Source organism: Perognathus longimembris, chromosome 9 (assembly GCF_023159225.1).
Source record: "Perognathus longimembris pacificus isolate PPM17 chromosome 9, ASM2315922v1, whole genome shotgun sequence".
Lineage (NCBI taxonomy): Eukaryota > Metazoa > Chordata > Mammalia > Rodentia > Heteromyidae > Perognathus > Perognathus longimembris.
Genome location: NC_063169.1, coordinates 72170788 through 72193954, shown reverse-complemented (window position 1 = coordinate 72193954; position 23167 = coordinate 72170788). Strand labels below are relative to the sequence as shown.

Below are 23167 nucleotides of genomic sequence, written 5' to 3'. Positions count from 1 at the left end.
GGGCTAGTGCGTACCTGAATGACACCTTCCATCATGCTCACCATCTTGTTGACCACTGCAATGACCTTGTGCGTGCGCTCTGTAGGACTGATGTCAGGTCTGTGCTGGCTGGACAATACATACCGACAGGCCATGTATAATACGTATGTAGGAGACAACTTAAAATGGACAGTAGAACTATTGGTATAATTTATAATAGCAGATAAAAAGGAATCTTCAGCTATAAATGGATTAGAAGAACAAAAACAAAAAAAACCGTGAAAAATCATACAGTAAAGAATGCAACAAGAAATAAATAATTCACTAACAGGAGAACCAAGTTACAATTACTTACAACTTTCCCTGAATTCGATGCTTGCAGGCAGTACCAATTCAGGCCCAGTTGCATCTTGAGTTCTAAAGGAAGAAAAATTGACATCATTTAAAATAAAGTCAAAAGCAGCTAACAATATAAGTAGATTTTGTTCCCATACAGTTTTCTCCAATGTAAAATGATAGCACACCACTTGCCTCATATGTAACCTATTCAATCAATTAGATGAATGAACTGGGAGTGATCTTATCCCAATTCCTCACAGAAGGCTGGTTCCTTCATGTATATAGACTTCCATCAAGGAGCAGATCTTACACGTGGTTCTGGATTATTAATGAGTACTTTGTATCTAGGATGATGGTCAGGGTGTCTAGCACCTGCCAAGCCATGGCTCGGGTAACAGGGAAAAGACACTACTGAGACACCAGTGAAGCCAAATACAAACTGGCCATGCATCGAAGAAAGCATTTCCTAGAACTAGTAAGCTACAAACTGAACATGCATGAAGAAAAGCATGTCCTAAAACCAGGACATCCGTTTATCTTTCCCTACAGACACAGAGTGTACACAGGTTTTCTTTAGCCATTCATTATTATCCTTTTCCAAAGCTCATAGTGATATGTGCCTTTAAAGGGGTAAAAATTGTATTCATTCATTTTTTAGTAAATTCATTTTCATTAACATCAGTTCCATAATTTAGCCTGAAAGTATATTTCTAGGTTTTGTGATTAAATTAATTCAAAAGTCAAGGACATTTCTATTTCTGGAAGACCCAAGAGTTAAGGCATTGGATGAGCAATGTCTTACAAAATTCCTCTTTCAGTTATGAATATGTACTTAGGCATGTTGTGTCTACCAGAGTAAAAACAATCTTGTGCTGTCATCATAGTTAAAAGACATTTGAAAGCTACTGCTAAGCACAGACTAGAATGTGTGAAATAATTAGAAATCTGGTTTAGCTATCCTATCTCTTTTTTTGTCTTTTCTTTTTTTGATACTGAGGATTGAACCCAGGATATTGCACTTGCTAGATAAGTGCTTTGCTACTGAGCTACATCCTAGCCCTGTTTTCTTAATAGACAATACAATGTAACAGATGTTCAATGTAAACATCCTGTCACCTAGACATGTGATTAGGGCCATTAAATTATCATTCTAACTTAATTTGCTATTAGCTGCATGTGTATTTTAATAAAATTCAAATAGACAAGAGATAGCTTCCTGAACAATTTCAATAATGATCATTTTAGTTGAACTTTAGCAGAGATGATTAGGAAAAATTCTTAAAACCTTGTCTTTTGAAAAAGTTACAAGCCTGATAGCAAAAGCCAAGGAATTTGTGTTCTTTCCTTCTGTAAGCTTCACTAAATACTGAATAGTGTGGGCAATGACTGAACATCATAATGAAAATATGCATTAATTTAAATATGGTCTGGAATCAAACTAAGGTCAAAACCTATTCAAATCAACCTCTGGGTCTGGTGAGGTAGAAGTCAGCACAGGGTCCAGTGGGGCACATGAAGCAGACCTACTCACTAGTGACCGAGAGTGGTGCTCACTTCCAGAAGTGACACGTTTCAATTTAGTCACTGGACAGTGGGGATGAGCTAGTTGCCAAGTAAGTGGAATCATTCCTACCCTTGTTGAGTAAGTTAATTCAGGAATAAAAGGCTTTTCTTCAGGACTGAAATGAGCTAATAGGCTTATAGATTGGCTGACTGGAATAATTTTTTTTATTTCATCATCAACCAGTCTTCCTATCCTCATATTTTTCTAAGCACCAAAAGATGAGTATGAAAAAAAACCATAATGTTCTTTTACAACTATTATAATCATTAAAAGCAAAAGTATTCTTTTCATCAAATTATAGTCTTCTAAGTTTATTTTCTACTCTTTAATTATTTGAATTTAACTGAACAATTAGAAAAGCAAAAATGTTCTTAGAAACAGAACATTATTTAAATGTTCGTGTGTGTGTGTGGTATAAACAGAATATTATTTAAATTATTTTGTGTGTGTGTGTGTGTGTGTGTGTGGTGTGTGCGTGCATGTGTACTGTTATATTTAGTGATACCTAAAATTACACAGGCATTTTCTATTTAATGTCTCATAAAATGGATCTGGAAAACCTTTATAAATGACTTATCATTTAAACAAATCTGGTAACAGAAGTAGCTGAAAAAAGAAAAGAAACTAGTCAAGAGAAAAACCATTCTCATCATTCAAAAGGATTTTCTTCTTTGAATGAAATTAGTGTTTTAAATATTTATTATCGTGACTCAAATTTTATAACTACATGAGTTAAATTAAGTATTGCTTATTTCAATATAGTATATGTTATATAAGCAGTGAAAAAAAAGTAAGAATGGGAAGAACAGTTTGAGTTTTCATCTAGTCTTAATGCCAGTCAAGTTAACAGAACTTTAATAATTACTGCCTTCAGAAACCAATCTAGTCCTTTTAAACAACTTAATTAGAATATGTTATAGTTTTCTGTATATGTGGTTCAAGAGTAAGAATTCAGGGCTCTGAAAATGTTCTCATGCTTGAATTGCTCCTAGAGTGCTTTGGGGTTATTTTTCAGACAGTATGTCAAGCTTTCTGCCCAGCTGTGCCTCAAGTGATCATACCACCAAAGCCTCTTGTGAGGTTGTGTGATCCACTGTGCTAGGCAAAAATTTTTTACGATTTACATCATATGACTACGTTAACATACTATTAAAAACTAAATGTATTTGTTAATCTTATATATGCCATCATTCTCCTCCCTAACTAGATTCAAATAAACTCATTCAAATATTTATGAGCTATAAACTATAATATTAAGCAATCACTTCATAACTAAATATAAGTACTCACTATAATACCAATTTATCATTCTGGACATCTTACTCTTTACTACCCCAAACGAGCACATAGAAAAATTAATCAATTCTATGTGAGGTAAGAAAATCTATATACCAACATAAGTCTTGTATAATAAAATAAAAATCCTGTAATTCCCTGATGAGTGTGGAAATAGTTCTCAAATTGTGTAAGAGACATTAACATCTTACACTTCACAGTGCCCTCTGCTGGAAGATGAGAGTTAATGATTACTACTTCATATCTCAGGGAAATCAGCCTTGGCTACGAGATCTCTACCAGGGATTAGTCAGAACAGCCTTTCCAAAACATCAACTCCCCAGTTCCCTACTGCCAATACACATGACAAGACCTATACACTCCCTGATTCTGTCTATGCCTGTTGGGGGCCAGAGCAAAGGTACGCAGAGTGTCAAACGGCAGCACCTGGTACTCATGATTTGTTACAGAACTACTGTGCTTAGATCATGACATTACTGTCAACATTTAAACAGTGCTAGAGGTCACAACACAATGAATTTTGATTTATTAAGGTGAAACGTATTGAAAATCTTAAAGAAACAGAAGGCTGAAGTCTTTGCCCCAGATAAACTAGGCAATACCAGAATAAAAACAACAGTCCACCTTCCACTTGCCTCTACAGAGAGTGGCATGTGAGAACATAAGAGAATAATACAGTCCTCCAAAGTGATAAAAGACTGTCCTTCAAAGTCATTTTTGGCTTTATGTATTTTTAATCTCTTCTATAAATGGGTAAAATAAAATGAGTAGTTTTCTCTAACTGTACAAATAACCCACTATTATAATACTATGAAAACTTCCTTATTCATATTTTGTTACAGAGCAGTCAATATGGAAGAACAGTTTTTGCCCAATGTGCCTGCTCCCATGTTCTGGAGCATGTAGGAGACATAGTCATTAAGGAAGAATGCCCCGTCCTCCCCAACCCCCCCAGCTGAGTAAAAGGGAAAGGAAATACTCTTGAGAATACTGTGACACTGTGAAGTGTTTGTCAGTAATGCTGTCCCAGGTGTCCTAAGACATCTCAGGATTCCTTCCTGGAGTCAAGAGTTGAAGCCTTCCCTACCTGCTTTCTTGCCTGCGGCCATCCTGCTGCTGATCCACGCGGATCATTGGCTTCACCATTCCTCGTTCAGCTGCGCTGGAGGCAGAGGACACCCTGTCGCTGTCCAGTCTAGTGGTGCTCTGTGCCAGGGAAGCAGTGCGTTAGAATGCCACAGAGACAAAGCGAGCTTTACACTCAGACGCTACAGACAGATATTTGATGCGGGCCTGCCATGCAGGGAAGGCAAGAACACAAACCAGGCAGTAATTCAGACATGCAAAATCCACTGTGGCATGCCCCAAAGCACATGGTACTGAAAGAATAATAGGAATACAGAGCTACTTTGATTTCCAAGAGATAAGGAGTCAGCTTTAGAAGAAAAGTGAGCGAGTGGCTCGCACCTATAATCCTAGCTACTCAGAAGGCTGAGATCTGAGGATTGCAATTTGAAGCCAGCTTAAGCAGAAAGTCTGTGACATTTTTATCTCTAATTAACCATCAACAAAGCCAGAAGTAGAGCTATGGCTCAAGTGGTAGAGAGCGAGCCTTGAGCAAAAGAAGCTCAGGGACAGCACTCAGGCCCCCAATCCTCAGCATGGACAAAAAAAAAAAAGCACATATATATATATATATATATATATATACACACACACACACACACACACACACACACACACACAATGATTTCTCAAACAGAAAAATACTGATTTAATTTCTATAAATTCTCTGAGACAGCCTAAGAGCTCAGAGGAAGATATACACAATATAAAGACTTGGAGTCTTTATTGGTCTTCAGAACAGATTAGAATTCTATGCATTATACTCAATATTTAATGAATTCAGTTCATATTCTAGCTTATTTCTTGCACTTATCAGTTCCATGGAAAACCACACATAAAACTGTCTGGTATGTTTAAATAATTCTAATATATGTAGGTATACGTATTGAGTGTGTATATTCCTAACCACCTGAAGGCAGAGGATGTGCTACCTATATTTGTACAGATTGAGCCTATGTAAGAAGGAACTAAAAACCCTTATCTTACCACCCAGAAATTAATACTGAGCATCTATTTGTATGTAATTTTTCAGTTCTTGGTTCTTTCCACATACAGGATTATATAACCCACCTTGAAAAATATATTTTTTCAAGCCAGCCTATGATCACAACATGCAGGACATCGAGGCCGGCTTCATCTACACATTAAGACCCTAGCTCAGAAAACAAACTCATTTTTCATAGGTGGTAAATGTCAACTACTTATTTTTATATTATAGAATTATGACAGCTGTACATTTTGTTCTCCACTTGTGATAGCTCATTAAGCTAAAGCTCTATTGTTTAAAATGTTCATGAGAATAGTGCTGTGACAACAGTGCTTGTAAATCAATATGTGTATGTATAATTACACACTATATATTTTACTATGTAAGATACATAGTAACTATATATATTCATTCATACATAGTTAAGTACTTTCATAAGACATATTTCTAGAAATAAAAGCCCTTGGTCAATAGATGGAAAACTGATTAGCAATAAGGCAATGGATAAGTTACGTTCATATGTTTACATATTACAAAAGTCTGCTTTGAAATGACTGGAAAATGCTCACAAGATAACAGCTGAAGGAAGCAGTCCACAAAGGCTTATAGAGAGATCTACGTAACTATGGAACTCTACTATGAACACAAAGGCATGTACATATATACTGCCTCCTCCCCACAGTCCAGGAAAGGATCTAAAAACTGTTAAGAGTCAACTGTAAACTATGGATGAAATAATTTCCAGTTTACATTTTCCTCCTACTGACCAAGCCTTCCATGTTGACTATACTTTCTTTTTTCTTTTCTTTTCCTTTTATTTAATTAATTAAATTTTTTGGGTGCTGGTCCTGGGCCTTGAACTCAGGATCTGGGCGCTGTCCCTGAGCTTCTTTTTGCTCAAGGCTAGTACTCTACCACTTGAGCCACAGCTCCACTTCTGGCTTTTTTTAAAGCACTTAATTGGAAACAAGAGTCTTATGAACTTTCCTGCCTAGGCTGACTCTGAACCGCGATTCTCAGGTCTCATCCTCCTGAGCTGACTATACATTTTTATGAGAAGCAGTTCTATTTTGTTCCTTGAGTACTTACTCATTGTGTATGAGATACTTGGTGAGACTTCATTATATGCTAGGTACTTTTTGCAGCCCCAGAGGAACAGCAATAACCCAAGAAGCATGAACCCAGCCAACTAAAATGATTCTCACATTCCACCCAATCAGCAGGTAGAGAGGCCATTGATGTTGACACAAGGAACTGGCATAGAATGGTGGGATTAGATGCTTCAAGGAGCAGGCTTCTTCGGGAAAAGGGGGACAGGCTAGTTAAGAGCAAGCAGGCCAAGCAGAAAGAGCCTTCAGGTAAGAGAGATGGACACATGCAAGAGCAGAAAGCCTGTGGGCTTCCTGATATACTCCTGGAAAGACACTGGGGACTTCAAAAGCAGGGTATCAACAGAACTGTAAATTCTGTGGGTGTGTGCGCGCACGCCAGTCCTTGGGGCTTGAATTCAGGGCCTGGGTGCTGTACTTGAGCTTTCTTGTTCAAGGCTAGCACTCTACCTACCATGTGAGCTACAGCTCCAGTGTTGGCTTTTTGGTGGGTAGAGATATGAATCTCATGCACTTTCCTGCCCCAAATGGCTTCAAACTGCAGTCCTCAAGCTCAGCCTTGAGTAGCTAGGATAACAGGTACGAGCCACTGTCGGCCAGCTAGACCTACATACTCTTAAAATGCAAAGATGATGATGCCAGATGGGAACTGGTAAAAGCTCTTTAGAGGGGCTGGGGGTCAGGAGGCCATGCTGCACTCTTTCATGAGGACTGCAGCTAAACTAGCAAGGCAGATGCAAAGAACAGAGGGCTGGTCCCCACGCAGAGGCTGAGTGAAGAAAAGGAATCCAGGCCGACTTGGGACAAGTGCGCCTCAGGGCAACGCTGTGGATGGTGACAGCCGCACAGGGAAGGAGCAAGGGGAGAAAGAAGTTTAAGATAGGAAACCTAGTCTGATTTAGTTACATTAAATTTTCATGTCAAATTTAGCCCTTGGGGATTTAATTCTGGAGCGACTAGGGTCAAATGTACATAACAAAAAGCAAAACAAACAAACAAAGAAAACTGGATAATGTAAACTTAGGCAACAGGGCAAGGTCACCAAAGAAAAAGTGCAAACAAACGAGTAGGGACCTTTAGTCTGGCATCTTAACACTCCAAAGCACAGGAGAACATGGCACCAACAATTACTGAAGAGCAACCATTTGGTGAGAAAAACAAGAGGAGAGCACTACATGCATCAAGTGGTGGTGGCATAGCAACAACACTGCCATTACAAGAAGGACAGAGAAAAAAACAAAGTGCATGTGGCAACTAGAAAGACAGACCCCAATGCCTAGGGAGGAAAGGAGCCGGTGGGGCCGACGGAAGGGCAGAAATAAGAAGAAGCAGAGATAGCCACTTTAGATACTTCTGTTTAGGAGAAGCAAAACAGAGTGAGTGGCTGGGCAGGATGAGGGTTCCTCTAATACACTGGATGTTGTTCTAGGACTTTGTGGCCACACAGTGACATTTCCTCATTCCCTGGAATCTGAGTGCACCTGGATTAGCTTCAAGCAAGAGAACTGATGCTATGACGTTGCAGTTCTTAAGGATAAGTGGAAACTTAAGGTTCTTGCAGGGAACAACTAGGACCTAAGGCTTAGAGGCCTTGGAAAAAGACAAGATGGCACAGAAAGGAAGGTTGCACTGTGTCAGCAATTTGATTGCTAAATGCAACCTCCTAAGTGACCACTAGCAAGACTAATACACCAACTGCCCCAGAGAGCTCAAACCAGACCCCCACTGTTGTTTTAACTCATCAAGTTTTGAAGTGGCTTCTTATTGAAGAACAGATCACCCAAACAAGAAGAGAAATGACATGATTACTCAAAAACTCCAAGGTGCCATGGAAGGGCAGTATCTGAGATGGTACCCTGACAGGAGGGTTCTAGACTGCACTATCTTCTGAGCAATCTGGCCATGGAGAGGTCCAGTGTAGAAGGAAAAGCACAATATCCTGGATTCTGGAAAAAGGAGTGACCTGTCTTTCCCGCATCCTTAGGAAATGGCACAACAGAGCAGCACACCCACTGTGAAGGCCCCTCGGCAATGCTGGTGTGACATCATCACATACACATGGCCACCTACCCTGCTTGTCGGCAGTGCAGGCCCACTGAGAACATCACCTCCCAAGTCAAATGTTGTCTCCTGCACAGCTCTGTTGGAAGGAAAAAGAAACAAATAGAATTGACTTTCAACTAACAGAACAGAGTGTCTTCTTAGAAATGCAGCAGGAACCACTAGGTAAATATCCCAGTGTTCAAAGTGTATCTGCAAATGGCTTCATTTCAGCACACAGGCTTAACAAGAAGAGAGAAACTGTGGTACGTTTGCGAACCTGACTTACTGAATACTCCGTTATATATGTGATCATATATGTGACCCCCAGCCCTTTGTGCCTTAATTATTCATAAGAAAGTGGCCTACTTTTTTGTCCAGGCTAACCTTGGGCCACACTCTACCTGTCTGCCTCCCATATAATGGAGATTGTAAACCCACAGCACCAAACCCAACTTTTGATGCAAGAGAGGTCTCAATAACCTTCCCCCCCGCCCCCAATTTGGTTTTAAACAACTATCTTTCTGTGTCTGCTTCCTGAGTAACTGAGATTACAGGTATGAGCTACCACATCAGTCTTCTAGATTTTTTTTAACTTTTTTTCATTTTATTTTTATTTTATTTATTTGCCAGTTCTGGGGCTTGAACTCAGGGCCTGAACACTGTCCCTGGCTTCTTTTTGCTCAAGGCTAGCACTCTGCCACTTGAGCCACAGCACCACTTCTGGCTTTTTCTATATATGTGGTGCTGGGGAAATCAAACCCAGGGCTTCATATAAGCAAGACAAGCACTTTACCACTAGGCCATATTCCCAGCTCCTAGATATTTTTAAAACTAGAATTTAATAATGAGAAATTGAATGGAATTAACCAGTATATTTCCTTAAGTCTATCAAGATTGCAAATGGCACATAGAGAGAAGGCTAGAGACTTGGAAGTACTCGTGACCCAATCTATAGCTATTACAAAGGCAAACCCAATCATAAGCTACTTGCCTTTTCGAAAGCCATGTGTGTGTGTGTGTGTGTGTGTGTGTGTGTGTGTGTGTGTGTGTGTGTGTGTCTTGAACTCGGATGCTATATCCCTGAGCTTTTTTGCTCAGGGCTAGTATTCTGCCACTTTGAGCCACAGAACCACTTTCAGTTTTCAGGTGGTTAATGGGAGATAAGAGTCTCATGGACTTTCCTGCCTGGGCTGGCTAATGTATATGATCATTACTACTTAGGTTTCAGTAAAGAAAGAGGAAATTTTTAAAATCAGATTAAGAGCTATCATAATCTAACAATGTTTTAGATATTTTCAAAATTCCAAAACTTCTAAACATAATCATATTGAAAAATTATCCTGGAACACAAACAGAACCTCATTTTGAATGGTAAAAAATCTGAGACAAACTAGTTCTTTGGTAAAAAGGGTTAAGCATAACCTCCTAGTCCAAACTAAAAAGGAAAAACACTTAAAGCCACCTAGAATCCGACGATAAATCAAGGAGTCAAGCTCCTAGACTGCTATGCAAATAAAAAAAGAACAAAATCTCTTCATTCATGCTCTAATTTTAAAGCATCATGGTACTAAGATTCTTGTTTACTACTCAATCCATGGAATGAATGATACAAGGAAGTGATATGTAATTTCAGAGTAGTAAATAAGGTATAAATTTCTCTACCTTAGCACAAAGAAAACTGTATTTTAATGCAAAAGTCCACCATACATTTAATTGTAATATTTGAAAAAGTAAAAAGATAATTAACTTTCTGTTATATATCACCACATTTTTAAAATTAAATATTCATGGAAATGTTTCGCTGGCTTTTATTATTTTAAATACAATTTAGTTCAGGTATTTGCCAACATCTGACAAAGTAATGTGATAGCTCATCTTCTCTGCCACTTATCAAAGCCAACACATATACATTATCATCCCTAGCTTCCTCTTACAGATAATTAGCATTGTAAAATAGTAAAATTTATACCAGACAAAGCTTTTCAACTTTTTCGTCCAGAAGTACTTTAAGTTTTAATTTGTACCCATTTGTGCTATATTCTGGATGTGAAAATAAGACCAAAGTGACTTTATAAGTTACTTTTATTATGATCAAATTATGACCTCTGACTGTAAGAATCCTATCTCTATCTCAGTATTCACAACATAACAATGATACATGACGTGGGAGCTCAATGTCTGTAGTCTGCATGCACCAGTTAATGAATCAAATTACCAAACTAACATATCAAATTTTGCCACTTCCTGTTGACCATCAGTAAGGATCTGAAGACAAACTCAGAATTTCCATTTAAGATATATATGCTCTTAAATGTTGGGAATGCTTTCTTGCAGGGAGTGTAATAGAATGATACTGATTGGAATACTAGGTAAATATGTGTGAAGATAAAACAATGAATCCTTCCCACATATAATAATATAAACTAATAAAAAATTAAGATTATATAGGTAATTTTCCCAGACACACATTCAGTTTAAGGATGAAAAAATGAATTCTCATAGGAAATACACAGTAAAGGTATTTGCTGGTTTTCTTAGAGAAATAGAGATATAGTCATTTACTTAAAAGTGTAGCTCAAAGTGAGAAGCTAGGAATAGATTCCACACAGCCTATGAACTTTATAACTATTCCTCTACTTAAATGACCACATGTGATAACCCACCACATATTCATATTAGAGAAAGAAAAGCCCACTAACCTGCTGCTTTACATTTGTGCTCTCTGGGCAGAAAGCTTAACCTGTCTGTGGATGTTTTAGGTTGTACCAATTACCATAAGGGAAGAACTACTGTAGCTATAGAGCCAAGATCAATACCTTGTTAACTTGCCAAATTGATAATTATGTGGATAAACAGCACAAGATTTCAAAATTATCATTATCAGAAGGGAAGTCATATTCTTAGCAAAAAAAAAAAAAAAAGTTTCCCAGTCATAAAACACTTGTAAGACCTCAGGAAGGCACTAGGTGGAGCTAAAATATTCCGAATTCTTAAATGAGATCTCTTTTTGTTAGTGGTTATAGGAGGAAATAAAGCTACAATAAAAAAAAAATTAGGTATGGGCCCAGTGGCCCACACTGATAACCTCAGCTCCTCAGAAGGATCACTCTCCATGGTCAGCCCAGTCAAAAAGCTCATGAGACCCTCACCTCAGCAATAAATCATGCTATGTATACACAATGGAATTTCTACTCTTCCACCAGAAAGAATGATACTGTGCCATTCATACGGGAATGGAAAGACTTAAAATTTTATATTAAGCAAAGTAAGCCAGACCCAAAAATCATAGGCTGCATGGCTTCCCTTATTTATTGTAACTAAAATGTGCCTATAAACCTACAATAAACACTGTGGACATGATAAATTATACAAGACTCTAGACATTCATTCACACAGTGAGATCAAAGGAGGATACTCTTGGGAGAGGATCACAAAAGCTCAATAGCTATGTACCTATAATCATATAAAATGATGTTTTTCAAAATGAACTCCAAGAAACAGAAACAAGAAGTTTTCCATTATTTTGGGCTTTTTTCCTACTTTGTGGCTGTTTTTGTTTTTTTGTGCCTTTTGTCTTGTAGGTTTATTTGTTTTAGGGAGGGCAAGAGCAGAGTACCTAAATGGTGGGACAAAGGGTAAGCAAGTGGGGCAGTGATACTCATAGACACCATGTTGACAATAAACTACACAAGTTGTGGGAAGGGGGTTGGGAGGGAAAATGGTAAGAAAGGAAGCAAAGGCAAGACACTGTTCAGGAAGAAACATTACCTGACTTAGGTAACTGTACATCACCTTTACTATATAAATAAAAACTTCCTATTTCAACAAAGTCAAGATTTGCAGTATTTTTTGTTCTGAAACAACTCAACAAGAATAAAAACCAAAGTCACATCTCTAGCTCTGATTTTTAAAACTGAAAGTCTAAAAATAATTAAAAGTCAAAGCATTTACATTTAATTTAAATGACTGTAAACATAGCTAAAATGCTCTAAAACTGTCACACTGACCTATCCCAATCATACTCACCCTGGTTTATGTCTGGGGCCCTTGACCATTAGGCCTCCCTCCACAGACCTCTTCCCAAGAGCATGGTCCTGGCTGGGGTCCACGAACTTGAAGACGTGTGACGGGCCGAACTGCAGCTTCATGCCGCTCTGCAGCATGGTGGTCTCCGAGATGCGCTGGCCATCCACATAAGTCTCTGCGTCCATGCTTCTGGGAGTCACCGTGACCACCCCATCCATGTTGGTAAGGTCACAGTGATGGGGCTGAATTCCTGGACCAAATAACTGAAAACAGAAGACATTCTCATCATCAACACAGTATTTAGGAACAGAATCTAAAACTCCAAGTTTCTCTTCTACATACAATAAATATAACCGTCAGGTATGCAAACCTAACAAAGTCCTGGTTTCTGAGTACTTTCTTAATGAATTTCCTCCTTATGGTACAAAATACTATCAAAAGACCCAAACATTTTTAGCATCTAGTAAGTTAAGGTGTGTCATAATTTGCATTTTAAAAAAGGTGTTATGACTAGGGCTAGTTCAGTGGTATGGTGCTTGACCACTAAGTGAATCTTGGCACCATAAAGACACACAAAAAACTAGTGTCTAATTATCTTAATCATTTAGAAGACAGGTAAAAGCTATACATATAACTATGATTTGAAATCTCTACTTGTTTTGCTGCCATGGTAAGAATGGATGGTAAAACTGAAACCCCTATCATTTTACAAATGTCAAGTAAGAGAAGGGAGTGGCAAATGTTGACCTCATTTCTTCAGAGACCAAGTACACCGTTTTAAGTACTTGAGAACGATGCTGAGCTAACTGCCTGAAGCAGTTGCCATGGACTAGACCCAGTGGTAGGAACTGGCAGATGTTCTCTCCTTTGCCCTGAAACACACCTACAAGCTGTTATCACCACTTCACAGAAGTGAACAACCATGAGGAATGTCCTAATCAGTCCAAGTTTCTGTAGGTGAAGTCTGAACATAAAGCACACTGCTCTCCACACTAAAGCAGAGTAAATGAGTTACTTATACACAAGTCTATGTGCAAGCTACATCGTTGTGGGGAGTAACTACAGTAGGAGGCTTAGGCTGTAGCATGACTGCGCACCTGGATAGAGTTGTCATCGAACTTTTCTGTCCCAACTTCAGTCACACTTAACTGAAGGCGGTAAAGCTTTGGCTTGTCTCTGGAGTCAGAACCATCTGTGAGAAGGGAATAAGAGAACTCCATTTGCAAAGTCTAACGTTCTTGTCATATTACTTGAAACAGACAGTGACCTTAAAATGACACTTCAGTTCTCATTTCTCAGAATTTCTCTCAAAGAAAGTTTCAAATTACATCATACAATTCATCAAACTGGGTACAAAAACTTCAAGTAAGCACATTTAAAATACTGCTTAATATACACTGCCAAGACAGACAATCATTAGTTCCAACAATCTTTCTCTACCTCAATGGCCTGGGTCCTTTCTGGTGGTTCTGAGATGTAATCATAGTGGCAATGTGAAGATCACTGAAGACACACGGGTCTTCCCCTCTGCTCAGATCCTTCAGACAGTGAACATGCTATGCCCAGACCTCCTGGACCACAGACCTGGGGTGGAGGCCAGGGAGGAGTCTTCTGAACTATCACTACTGCTTAGTTCCCTCAAGCAGAACCGGGATAAAGGACAGGCAGAAGACTAGGCCTGCCATTTCTTTTCTCTGTTATTTTATACCTTTCTGAATTGTTGGAACTTAATTTTCATGAGCATGATGAGAAGGAGGGGGAAGGAGGAGAAAGAGAGGCAAGAGGAGGAGGAAGAAGGGGAGAAGCAGCACTACCAGGACTCTGGCTTCACTTACACTGGGCACACTTACTTCTCACTCACTGTGCCCCAACTAATGCAAAAAGGTATGCACTGAAGGCTTCTCTATTTCAGAGGTCACAGGAGGTCACATGCCTTGCAGAACCCAAGAATTTTGATACAGATCTGTACACACATACAATATTCAGTCTAAGTGTTGTAAATATATATACCAAGCCAGGCAGGTTTCCTTAAAAGATGAGCAAGAGTCTCCTTGATCTAGTTCATGACTGCCCAAGTAAATTTCAGAACCACTTATTAAGATTCTGAGTCACTGGAATCAGGAATGTAAGTTGTGAGAGCTTCAGAAACGAAACATTTTGGAGGGCTTATGAGTATACATAGTTTTAGAATGCTAAATTCTCAGCCATGATGTGATCTGAACTCTTACAGACAAGGATATATGCAAGTTTTGTTAAGATTTGAAGTTTTAGAGCTGGGCGCCTGTAATCCTAGCTACTTGGGAGGCTGATATCTGAGAGTAACAGTTCAAAGCCAGCCTGGGCAGGAAAAGTCCGAGAGACTTTTATCTCCAATTAACCACCAAAAAACCATAAGTGGCACTGTCACTCAAGGGTAGAAGGTAGCCTTGAGCTGAAGAGCTCAAGGATGGTGCCCATGCCCAGAGTTCCAGCCTTTAACAGACCAAGGGGAAAGAAAAAGTTTTAGAGTATACGAAGTAACATATTTGTAGTATTTTCTATTTCTGAAATATTTCAGAAGTCAGTGACACTGGGTGAAGGAAAGATGAGACTGATAAAATTCAGAGCACCAATGTCTCTCTTCATGTTGGAAAAATTTATCTTCAACTCTATCCTTAGAAACTTCTGATCCAAACAAAGCATCAAAACCATGTGAGAAGCAAGGCATGATAGCACCTATGTGTAATCCCAACAGTCAGAGACCAAGAAGGAGGATCTTAAGTTCAAGGCCAAACTGGGCCACACCGTGAGACCTCTTTTCAAAAAATAAAACAAAACGTAACAAAACAAAGTACCTGGGGCCTTTTTCCAGGCATGGGCATAAGATTCTCATCCTGAAACAGTCACTACTCTGTTCCAATTACCGTGGGGAATCAGAGAATGTAATCCTCTGCTGTCTCTAACATACCATACTTTACAAAGATTCCCACTGACAGACTCTCTCGCATGTCTGAACTACTCGATGGCTAGGCTTTTCCTGGCCTCCTGAATGTACAAGTGTGTGGTCTTAAGTATTAGCAGCAAATAATTCCACTAACAAGGAAGGAAACTGTATAATGAATATAGTCACAGAAATTACATGAATTATAAAGAAAACAAAAGAAGCAAATAAGCCATGGTTGTGGCAGGAGCAACTGTTTCCATGCTAAGTGAAAGGCAACATGAAAGACATGCCTGCTTAGGGGTGAGAGTAAAGTTCACATTTTTTCTAGTGTGAGCAAGTAGATGCTTTATAAAGAAGGGAGACATGCAACCTTCTTTCCCAGTCTTTCTTTTCTTACGACTTCATCACAATGGAAAAACCAGACGTAGAGGTTGAGTTCTGAGGATTGTGGGTGGTTTGAAAACCATCCCAAGAAACATCCCCGAGACTCTTACCTGTAATTAATGACAAAAAAAGCTAGGAAGTGGAGCTGTAGCTTAAGTGGCAGAGCACTAGCCTTGAGCAAAAGAAACTCAGGGACAGTGCCCAGGACCTAAATTCAAGCCCCAGGACCAGCACAAATAAAATAAAATTTAAAAAAAACAAAAACAAAAAAAGAACCGGGGATGGGCTGGGGAATGGAAAGAGGGAGGTGGCACAGCTAAGTGTCTCCTGTCATCCCTGTGGCAGCATGGCTCCAGACCCTGGCTAGAAGCAGTTGATCACCTAATTTAGAGGCCGGAATATAAGAACTGTCCCCTTCAAAATTCATTCAACTTAGTCTCCCTCCCCAGCAAGCATTCTGCAAACAGCTGCCCTCAGCCCCCAATCCCTGAGCACCTTTCTTTGGTGGAGAACCAGGGCAACTCTGGAGGACATTTACAGGCGAGGGAGTGGCAGGCAGCTCTAAGCAGCTCTACAGAGACAAAGCTCTTCTACTAGAAAGGTGTCTTACATACAGCAAGCCAGCCAGCCAGCAGAATGTCATATACAATCTATTTAGTGTGCCTGAGTTCTGACTGAGGTCAAGCGTGGAATTTTCTACTTCTGGCATGGTGTCAGCATCCCAAAAATTTCAGCCCATTTTCCGATGAGAAATGCTGAGCCTATATTCTTAAGTGTGAAGGCACATAGACCATAGTAACAGCCTAAGAGCACTTCCTCCCATCTTGCGTTAGCACTCCTCTGCTGGAGAGGGCTTCCCATGGAACACAGCATTGGGAACAAGCTTCCAGTGATTATGGTGAGCTCTGGCCCTGGGACACTGCTGCGAATGACAGCACATTAACTTTCTATACACACAATACCTATCTAGTCAGACCACATTATTTTGCCCATGAGATTCTGTTAGCGCCCAGTTACAAAAGTAGTATTAAGTATAGCATTACCTTCATAAGTGTGATAGCTGTAGTAGGCAAAGTGATTCCTTCTCCCTGGGATTAAGACACATGCCAGGACCCAGGTGAAGGCAGCGTCAGCAGGACAGAGACCATGCAGAACACGTAGGAGAGGAAAGGAGGAGAAGAGACGCAGAGAGTGAGCTTCAGTGAGGTGTTTCAAAGGAAGAAAAGGTACATTTTACCAATCAGCTTTCAAAGCTGTGCAGATAAGACGACTGTAAGTGTCCCAGTCAGTGTTTTAGAAACCAGTGCAGACCGTTAAGGAAAACAGCAAGACAATAGTGAGTTACCAAGCAGCAGGACAGCAACAGTGAGTTAGCCATACAGGAGGTCATCATCCCACCTGAATGACTTTTGCTTAAAGGAGAGACAAAGCAGCACTCAGGCTTCCATTTCTCAGTGAAAGCATACCCACATCTCAGACACCTCCTGCCCATACTGGGGACCTCCACGCCAAAGACACACATCTGGCTGACAATGTGCCCAGTAGAAATACCCATTCCTCGCATACCAATATGCATGGATTTTATTCAGCATGCTGACTGGAGAAATAGTAATGATGATAACCTAAAAAGACATCAGGACTGAGTGAAAAGACTTTGGCCTAGCACTCAGGCCTGATACCAGGCCCCGTGCCTTGAGACAGCCCACCATCTGTGGAACAGTGAAGACCACTCTCTCCAGGTAACCCAAAGAAGCTGGGAGGGAGTTGTGACTATCACCTGCTAGCAAGGATAGTTTTATTCACTTTGCCATCTAATGCTCTGCTCACAAAGGAGCTCAGCAAATGACAGTAAAAGGCAGCAAAGTGTCAAGAAATGTATCAGTAAGCATGTAATGCATGCTATTGTAAATATTTGGTGAAAAGCAGAACACCCACATCTAGAAACAAATTCTCAGTATTTGACTACCTGAGGCGAAGTAACAAATACAACATAAGCCGCCAAAATGGAAACTGGTCATAATATGGGGTTAAGGATGAATCTCTTTTTACTGCTCCATCACTAAGCCCCACAAGAGTGTCTGATATATCTAAGTAATAAATACAATGAAAGAATGGTCAGCCTGTCTATGCTATCCACCAAAATCAACTTTCCACTCTTCATTTGAAATTTATTCTGTACTATTCTATTTATAAGTTTCTCTATTAGCTAATACTTTTCAATCTTCATAACTTCATATTTGGGAGAACACTAAGTTTCCAGTGCTTAATGCAAAGGTACCCAATGTCAAAAAATGATCCTAAAATTTAAGTTTTAAGTTGAAAATCAAGTGGCTCTCTCAGTATTACTGTTCCTTCCCTCAGACAAACAAGAGCCATACTGGTTTTCAGACTTTACACAGTAATGCTGAGACGTATCTCCAAACTATAGTGAGAAAACAGAATTTCAAATGAACTTCCTAGCCAGAGAACAGAGGGGCAAAGTAACACTACATTCCTCACAAGCTGCTAACTGATGAGAACAAAGGCCTCAACATAAATGAATGTAACTCTACTTACTACCTGCAGCCACACTGCCACTCCAAATCGGACGGGCATCAAGACACTACCATTCTATTCTCTATGAGCATGCCCAGCAGACTCACAGGACTATTGGATGCAAACACTAGACCTAACCTTAGGCAATTTTAAGAGTCAATTGTATATAAATTAAACAAACCTTAGAAGTGAAATTAACACTGAAAATCAAGGAAGTGAAAAACATAATTCCTGCCTAGGAACTACATATAATCTATACAATTGGTTCATTTTTATGGTAATTTTCTGCAGTTACTAATTGGACTTGACTTAAATACACTTTGAGTGGGGAGAAGAAAATGCTACCTTCATTATATTTAATTCTTCAGGCCACATAATTCCATTTTAACTAAAGAATGATGTATGTAATTTTGGCTAAATGATAAACCAATATGCCAAATACAGCAGACATATGCAAATACACACTACATGGGAATGTGTGTACATATATTATTAAAGAATGTCCATGTGTTTCTCTGATGGCTAAATTATGACAACCTTGCCATATTCTGAAAACAATACATTTAGAAAACTAATACAAAATCGTTATTTAAAAATCAAATAATGTTCCATGTACAAGATGGATACCTTAGATGTACTGTTTAAATTTAAAGATACTCCTTTGGGACATTGTTCATTATACACAATGGTATGACTCCTTTCCTCTCTCCCTTTTCCCATGCTTACTCTTGCATGATGCCCCAGGGGGGAAAAAAATTCACTTTACTGTTCACTATTTTTTTCAATGAATTTATTTATTTTTGGTACTGGAGCTTGAACTCAGGCTCTCACACTGTTAAAGCAATCTATGATCCGATCCACTCTGCCAGTCTGTTTACTATTTTTAACAAACTATTTTACCAAAGTTATTTTGGTAATTTTTCTTTAAAAAAGAAATTGAGGGCTGGGGATATGGCCTAGTGGCAAGAGCGCTTGCCTCGTATACATGAAGCCCTGGGTTCAATTTCCCAGCACCACATATATAGAAAATGGCCAGAAGTGGCGCTGTGGCTCAAGTGGCAGAGTGCTAGCCTTGAGCAAAAAGAAGCCAGGGACAGTGCTCAGGCCCTGAGTCCCCCCAGGACTGGCAAAAAATAAAAATTAAAAAAAAGAAATTAAATACTTAAAAACTCTAAAAACGTTGTGTATTATTTTTAAATCTTGTATAATCACTTTTGTCCAAGTGAATTTAATTTTATTCTTGAATAACTATACTCAAATTTATTAAAATAAATGCCATGTATGACAGTTACATTTTTCTAAATAAATGAATGCTTAAGATACATTAAGAACATTAGGAGAAACATTTTACGCTAAACCTACCAGGCTTTCTCACCTGGGCTTAACTCTACCAAGTAGGGCAGTTTCTCAGGGGGAAGAGAGGAGCCATAGCCAGCCCCATCAGCTCTCTCTTTCCCCTTTGGTGGTTTCCCTTCGGCGTGTTTCTTCGTTTTCTTTGGGATATAGTCTGGCGGCCTCCTCTTCAACTGGAAGACTAGAATCCCTAGAATGTTAACAGTCATCAATCAGACTGGCTGGTTAGGGATGGTCACCTGCATAGCAGTCCAAACACTATCAATAGCATCTGCTAAAGAATAACCAACTGAGCAAAAGCTCACAGTTTATAACTGTACTCAATGGAGGAAGTACTAGTCTTTGGTTACTCTGAAAAACTCCAACAAGCCATTTTTAAAGATTATTTTTAGTTAATATCAACTAGCTACCCAAGGATATCATATACCCAAAAGCAACACAAAATCAGCTTAAGAATAAGTGAATGCTTATTCTTTTAGATAACCCTATGCTCAATTAGCATATTCCTACACATGTAACATATTCACATACAAGTTCATACACTCAAAGACATCTTCATTGATCGGATTTTTGACAATGGAATTAATTCAGAATTTAAGCCAATTTTTCTTCAATAAAGCTTTATCAACTTTTGTCTATCTAGAAAAGGTGCTGAACAAGTATGTTAATGAACCTAGAAATGTGCTTACTTGGGGTTTTTGGGTACTGTAAAACTTAAATCTGTATTCAATACTGGTAAGATTACTGGCAATCAGTTTTTGTGTCCTCATTAATGTAAAGGCACCCACACCCTACTGAGCAAGTCAACTTATGCTGTGACCCCAATAATAAAACTATTTCATCAAAAATACAGCTTTAAACTCTTGCTGCTCTGAAACAGCAAGAAACAGAGTAAATTGTCTGAATAGTGCCAAAAATAAATACTTTAGAAGACAGCATACATCCCTAATCCAAAAGATGAAACCCATCACCACAATAAATTCCAAAACATGACACAAATGGACAGTTTATCTCTATAACAGGTCGCCGGCAGGATGCAGACACAGTAAAAACACCCTATATCACATTCATGAATTTTGTATATAGATTTGGATCTCATCTCCAAAGTATCTTATTATAAATGTGCAGATATCACAAAATCTGAAAAAAATCCCAAATTACAAACACTTCTAGTGAAGAAACAGTCAACCTTTATCTTAATTGACTACCATCTCTACAGCCTTGATTACCTTACCTACCATAACACATTTGCCCAAATAGCATACAGCATCTAGTCAATATGGAAAGTGTTCCACTGCTAACTGGTAACAACTATCTTTGACTACGAAGTCTGCTTCTTCCAGCTTTCCATCTGTAGTGTCAGCATCTGGGCAGGAAATTCAAATGAGCTGAGCATGGCACCATGGCCAAGACATTATTACTCCAAGTGTACAAAGGAGGTGGGAAACAATGCAGCTAAGAGCCATCAAAAAACATCCATGTACAAATCTTCTACATCGTCTGAGAAACAACAAGCATAGCACATAGAAATCTCACTCGTTTTACAGAGGAAATCCTTTAACAATTAGGTCTACTTTTACCTTTGTCACTTGGCCATTCCCTGAAGATTTGTAAAGGACATTCATCATCATCAAGAATAATTTCTTTAGCTCCTCTTTCATCAGAATGCTGAGCTCCAGGAGGAAGCATCACCTAACAGAGAAATAATAGTAACAGTAAATATAGTCCAAAAACAAAAATAGTAGATTTTTGTCATCCTAAGGCTAGCCTCTGATTCAAGGCTCTCTTGTCTTACCTCCAAAGTGCTGCTGGGATCATAGGTATATACACTACTTGGCTTGAAAGCACTACTTTTGAATGAATTAAAAAGTCACTGGAAGCTGGGTGATGGTGGCTCACACATGTAATCCTATTACTCAGGAGGCTGAGATCTGAGGATCGTGGTTCGAAGCCAGCCCGGGAAGAAAAATTGCCAAGATTCTTATTTCCAATTAGCCAGCACAAAGCCAGGGTAGAACTGTGGTTCAAGCATAGAGCACTTGGCTTGAATGAAAAGCTAGGCAAGAGTATGTCGAGTTCAAGCCCTAGTACTAGCATAGAAAACTAAATAAATAATAAACAATTCATTAGTTTCTTAACATACACATTCTTTAGTGTAGCTACGGTATGCATTATGTCCTCTTCTGAAGTCTCAGAAAGGTACAATGAAGTAGATGCTGGTAAGTCACACCTATAATCCTAGCTAGTCAGTAGGCTGAGATGTGAGGATCATAATTCAAAGCCATCCATGGCAGGAAAGTCCATGAGACTCTTACCTCCAATTATTCACCAGAAAAATAGAAGTTACAACTATGGTTCAAATGTGAGAGTGCTAACCTTGAGCAAAAATGCTCAGGGACAGCATCTAGACCCTGAGTTTAAGCCCCAGGACAAGCACTGAAGGTCACTGAAAAGCCAGGCACAGTGGATCTAGCCTATGATTCAAGCTACACAAGAAGATCTTTTGGGGGGTGGCTCTTACTTTTGAAAAGCAGAATACCTAACAAAGATGAAGACTTAAAAAGTATTTAGTAAATAATTGACAAATAAAATAAGAAGTGAACAAAGAATATGAAAGCTATAATTTATGAAACAATGAGCTGAGAAAATAAAATTGTAATTCAGGAAAAAAATACCACAATAAGTTCTTTATTTCTACTGTTTCAGCTTACAAAGATAATTGATCAGAAAAATAAATCAAAACAAGAAACTAAGAAATCCAGCAGGGCAGCCTAATACCTGGGAGTGGAGGTGGGAGGCTCATGAATTTGAGGCCTGGATAGTTGCCTCAAAAACAAAATGACTGGGCTAGGGATATGGCCTAGTGGCAAGAGTGCCTGCCTCATATACATGAGGCCCTGGGTTCGATTCCCCAGCACCACATATACAGAAAATGGCCAGAAGTGGCGCTGTGGCTCAAGTGGCAGAGTGCTAGCCTTGAGCAAAAAGAAGCCAGGGACAATGCTCAGGCCCTGAGTCCAAGCCCCAGGACTGGCCAAAAAAAAAAAAAAAAAAAAGACTAGGAACATAGTTCATGTATCTATCCAGCAAGTATGAAGCCCCGAGTTCAATCTCCCTTACAGAGGAATAAAATCAGATAACCTAAAAGTGATTGTCAATAAAGACTCAAAAGTAGGGCTTTTACGTATTTATGACCTTGATCAATGTATTCTATTTTTAAATTTTATTTTTATTATAGAGGTGATGTACAGAGGGATTACAATTACATCAGTCAGGTAACTAATACATTTCTTTTCATATGGTGTCTTCTGTTCCCTCATACTTTCCTAGTTCCTACCTCCTGTCTCAACGTACAAGTTGAATATTTCACTTTCATCAGTGTCTAGTGAGTTCCACTGCTGCAATTTTTCACCCTTTTTCCCTTGAGTTTGGTATGTTTTCCCAACCCTCCTGTAGACACTTAAATACAACATACAGAAGGAAAAGACAGAATCATCAAAAGA

The 23167-nt window shown here is 39.1% G+C and overlaps 1 protein-coding gene across 15 annotated transcripts in view; it reads right to left on the bottom strand.

Moving 5' to 3' along the window:
- Afdn (afadin, adherens junction formation factor) overlaps window positions 1–23167 on the bottom strand; it is a 117460-nt gene that overhangs the window by 52779 nt on the left and 41514 nt on the right. For all 15 annotated transcript variants that reach the window (XM_048354440.1, XM_048354438.1, XM_048354446.1 and 12 more), the window contains exons 7-14: window positions 21245–21356; window positions 19687–19854; window positions 13567–13661; window positions 12470–12732; window positions 8471–8540; window positions 4266–4384; window positions 335–396; window positions 15–220 (exon numbers count right to left, since the gene is read on the bottom strand). In XM_048354440.1, the coding sequence (XP_048210397.1) occupies window positions 15–220; window positions 335–396; window positions 4266–4384; window positions 8471–8540; window positions 12470–12732; window positions 13567–13661; window positions 19687–19854; window positions 21245–21356 (1095 nt within the window). The remainder of the gene's footprint in view (window positions 1–14; window positions 221–334; window positions 397–4265; window positions 4385–8470; window positions 8541–12469; window positions 12733–13566; window positions 13662–19686; window positions 19855–21244; window positions 21357–23167) is intronic.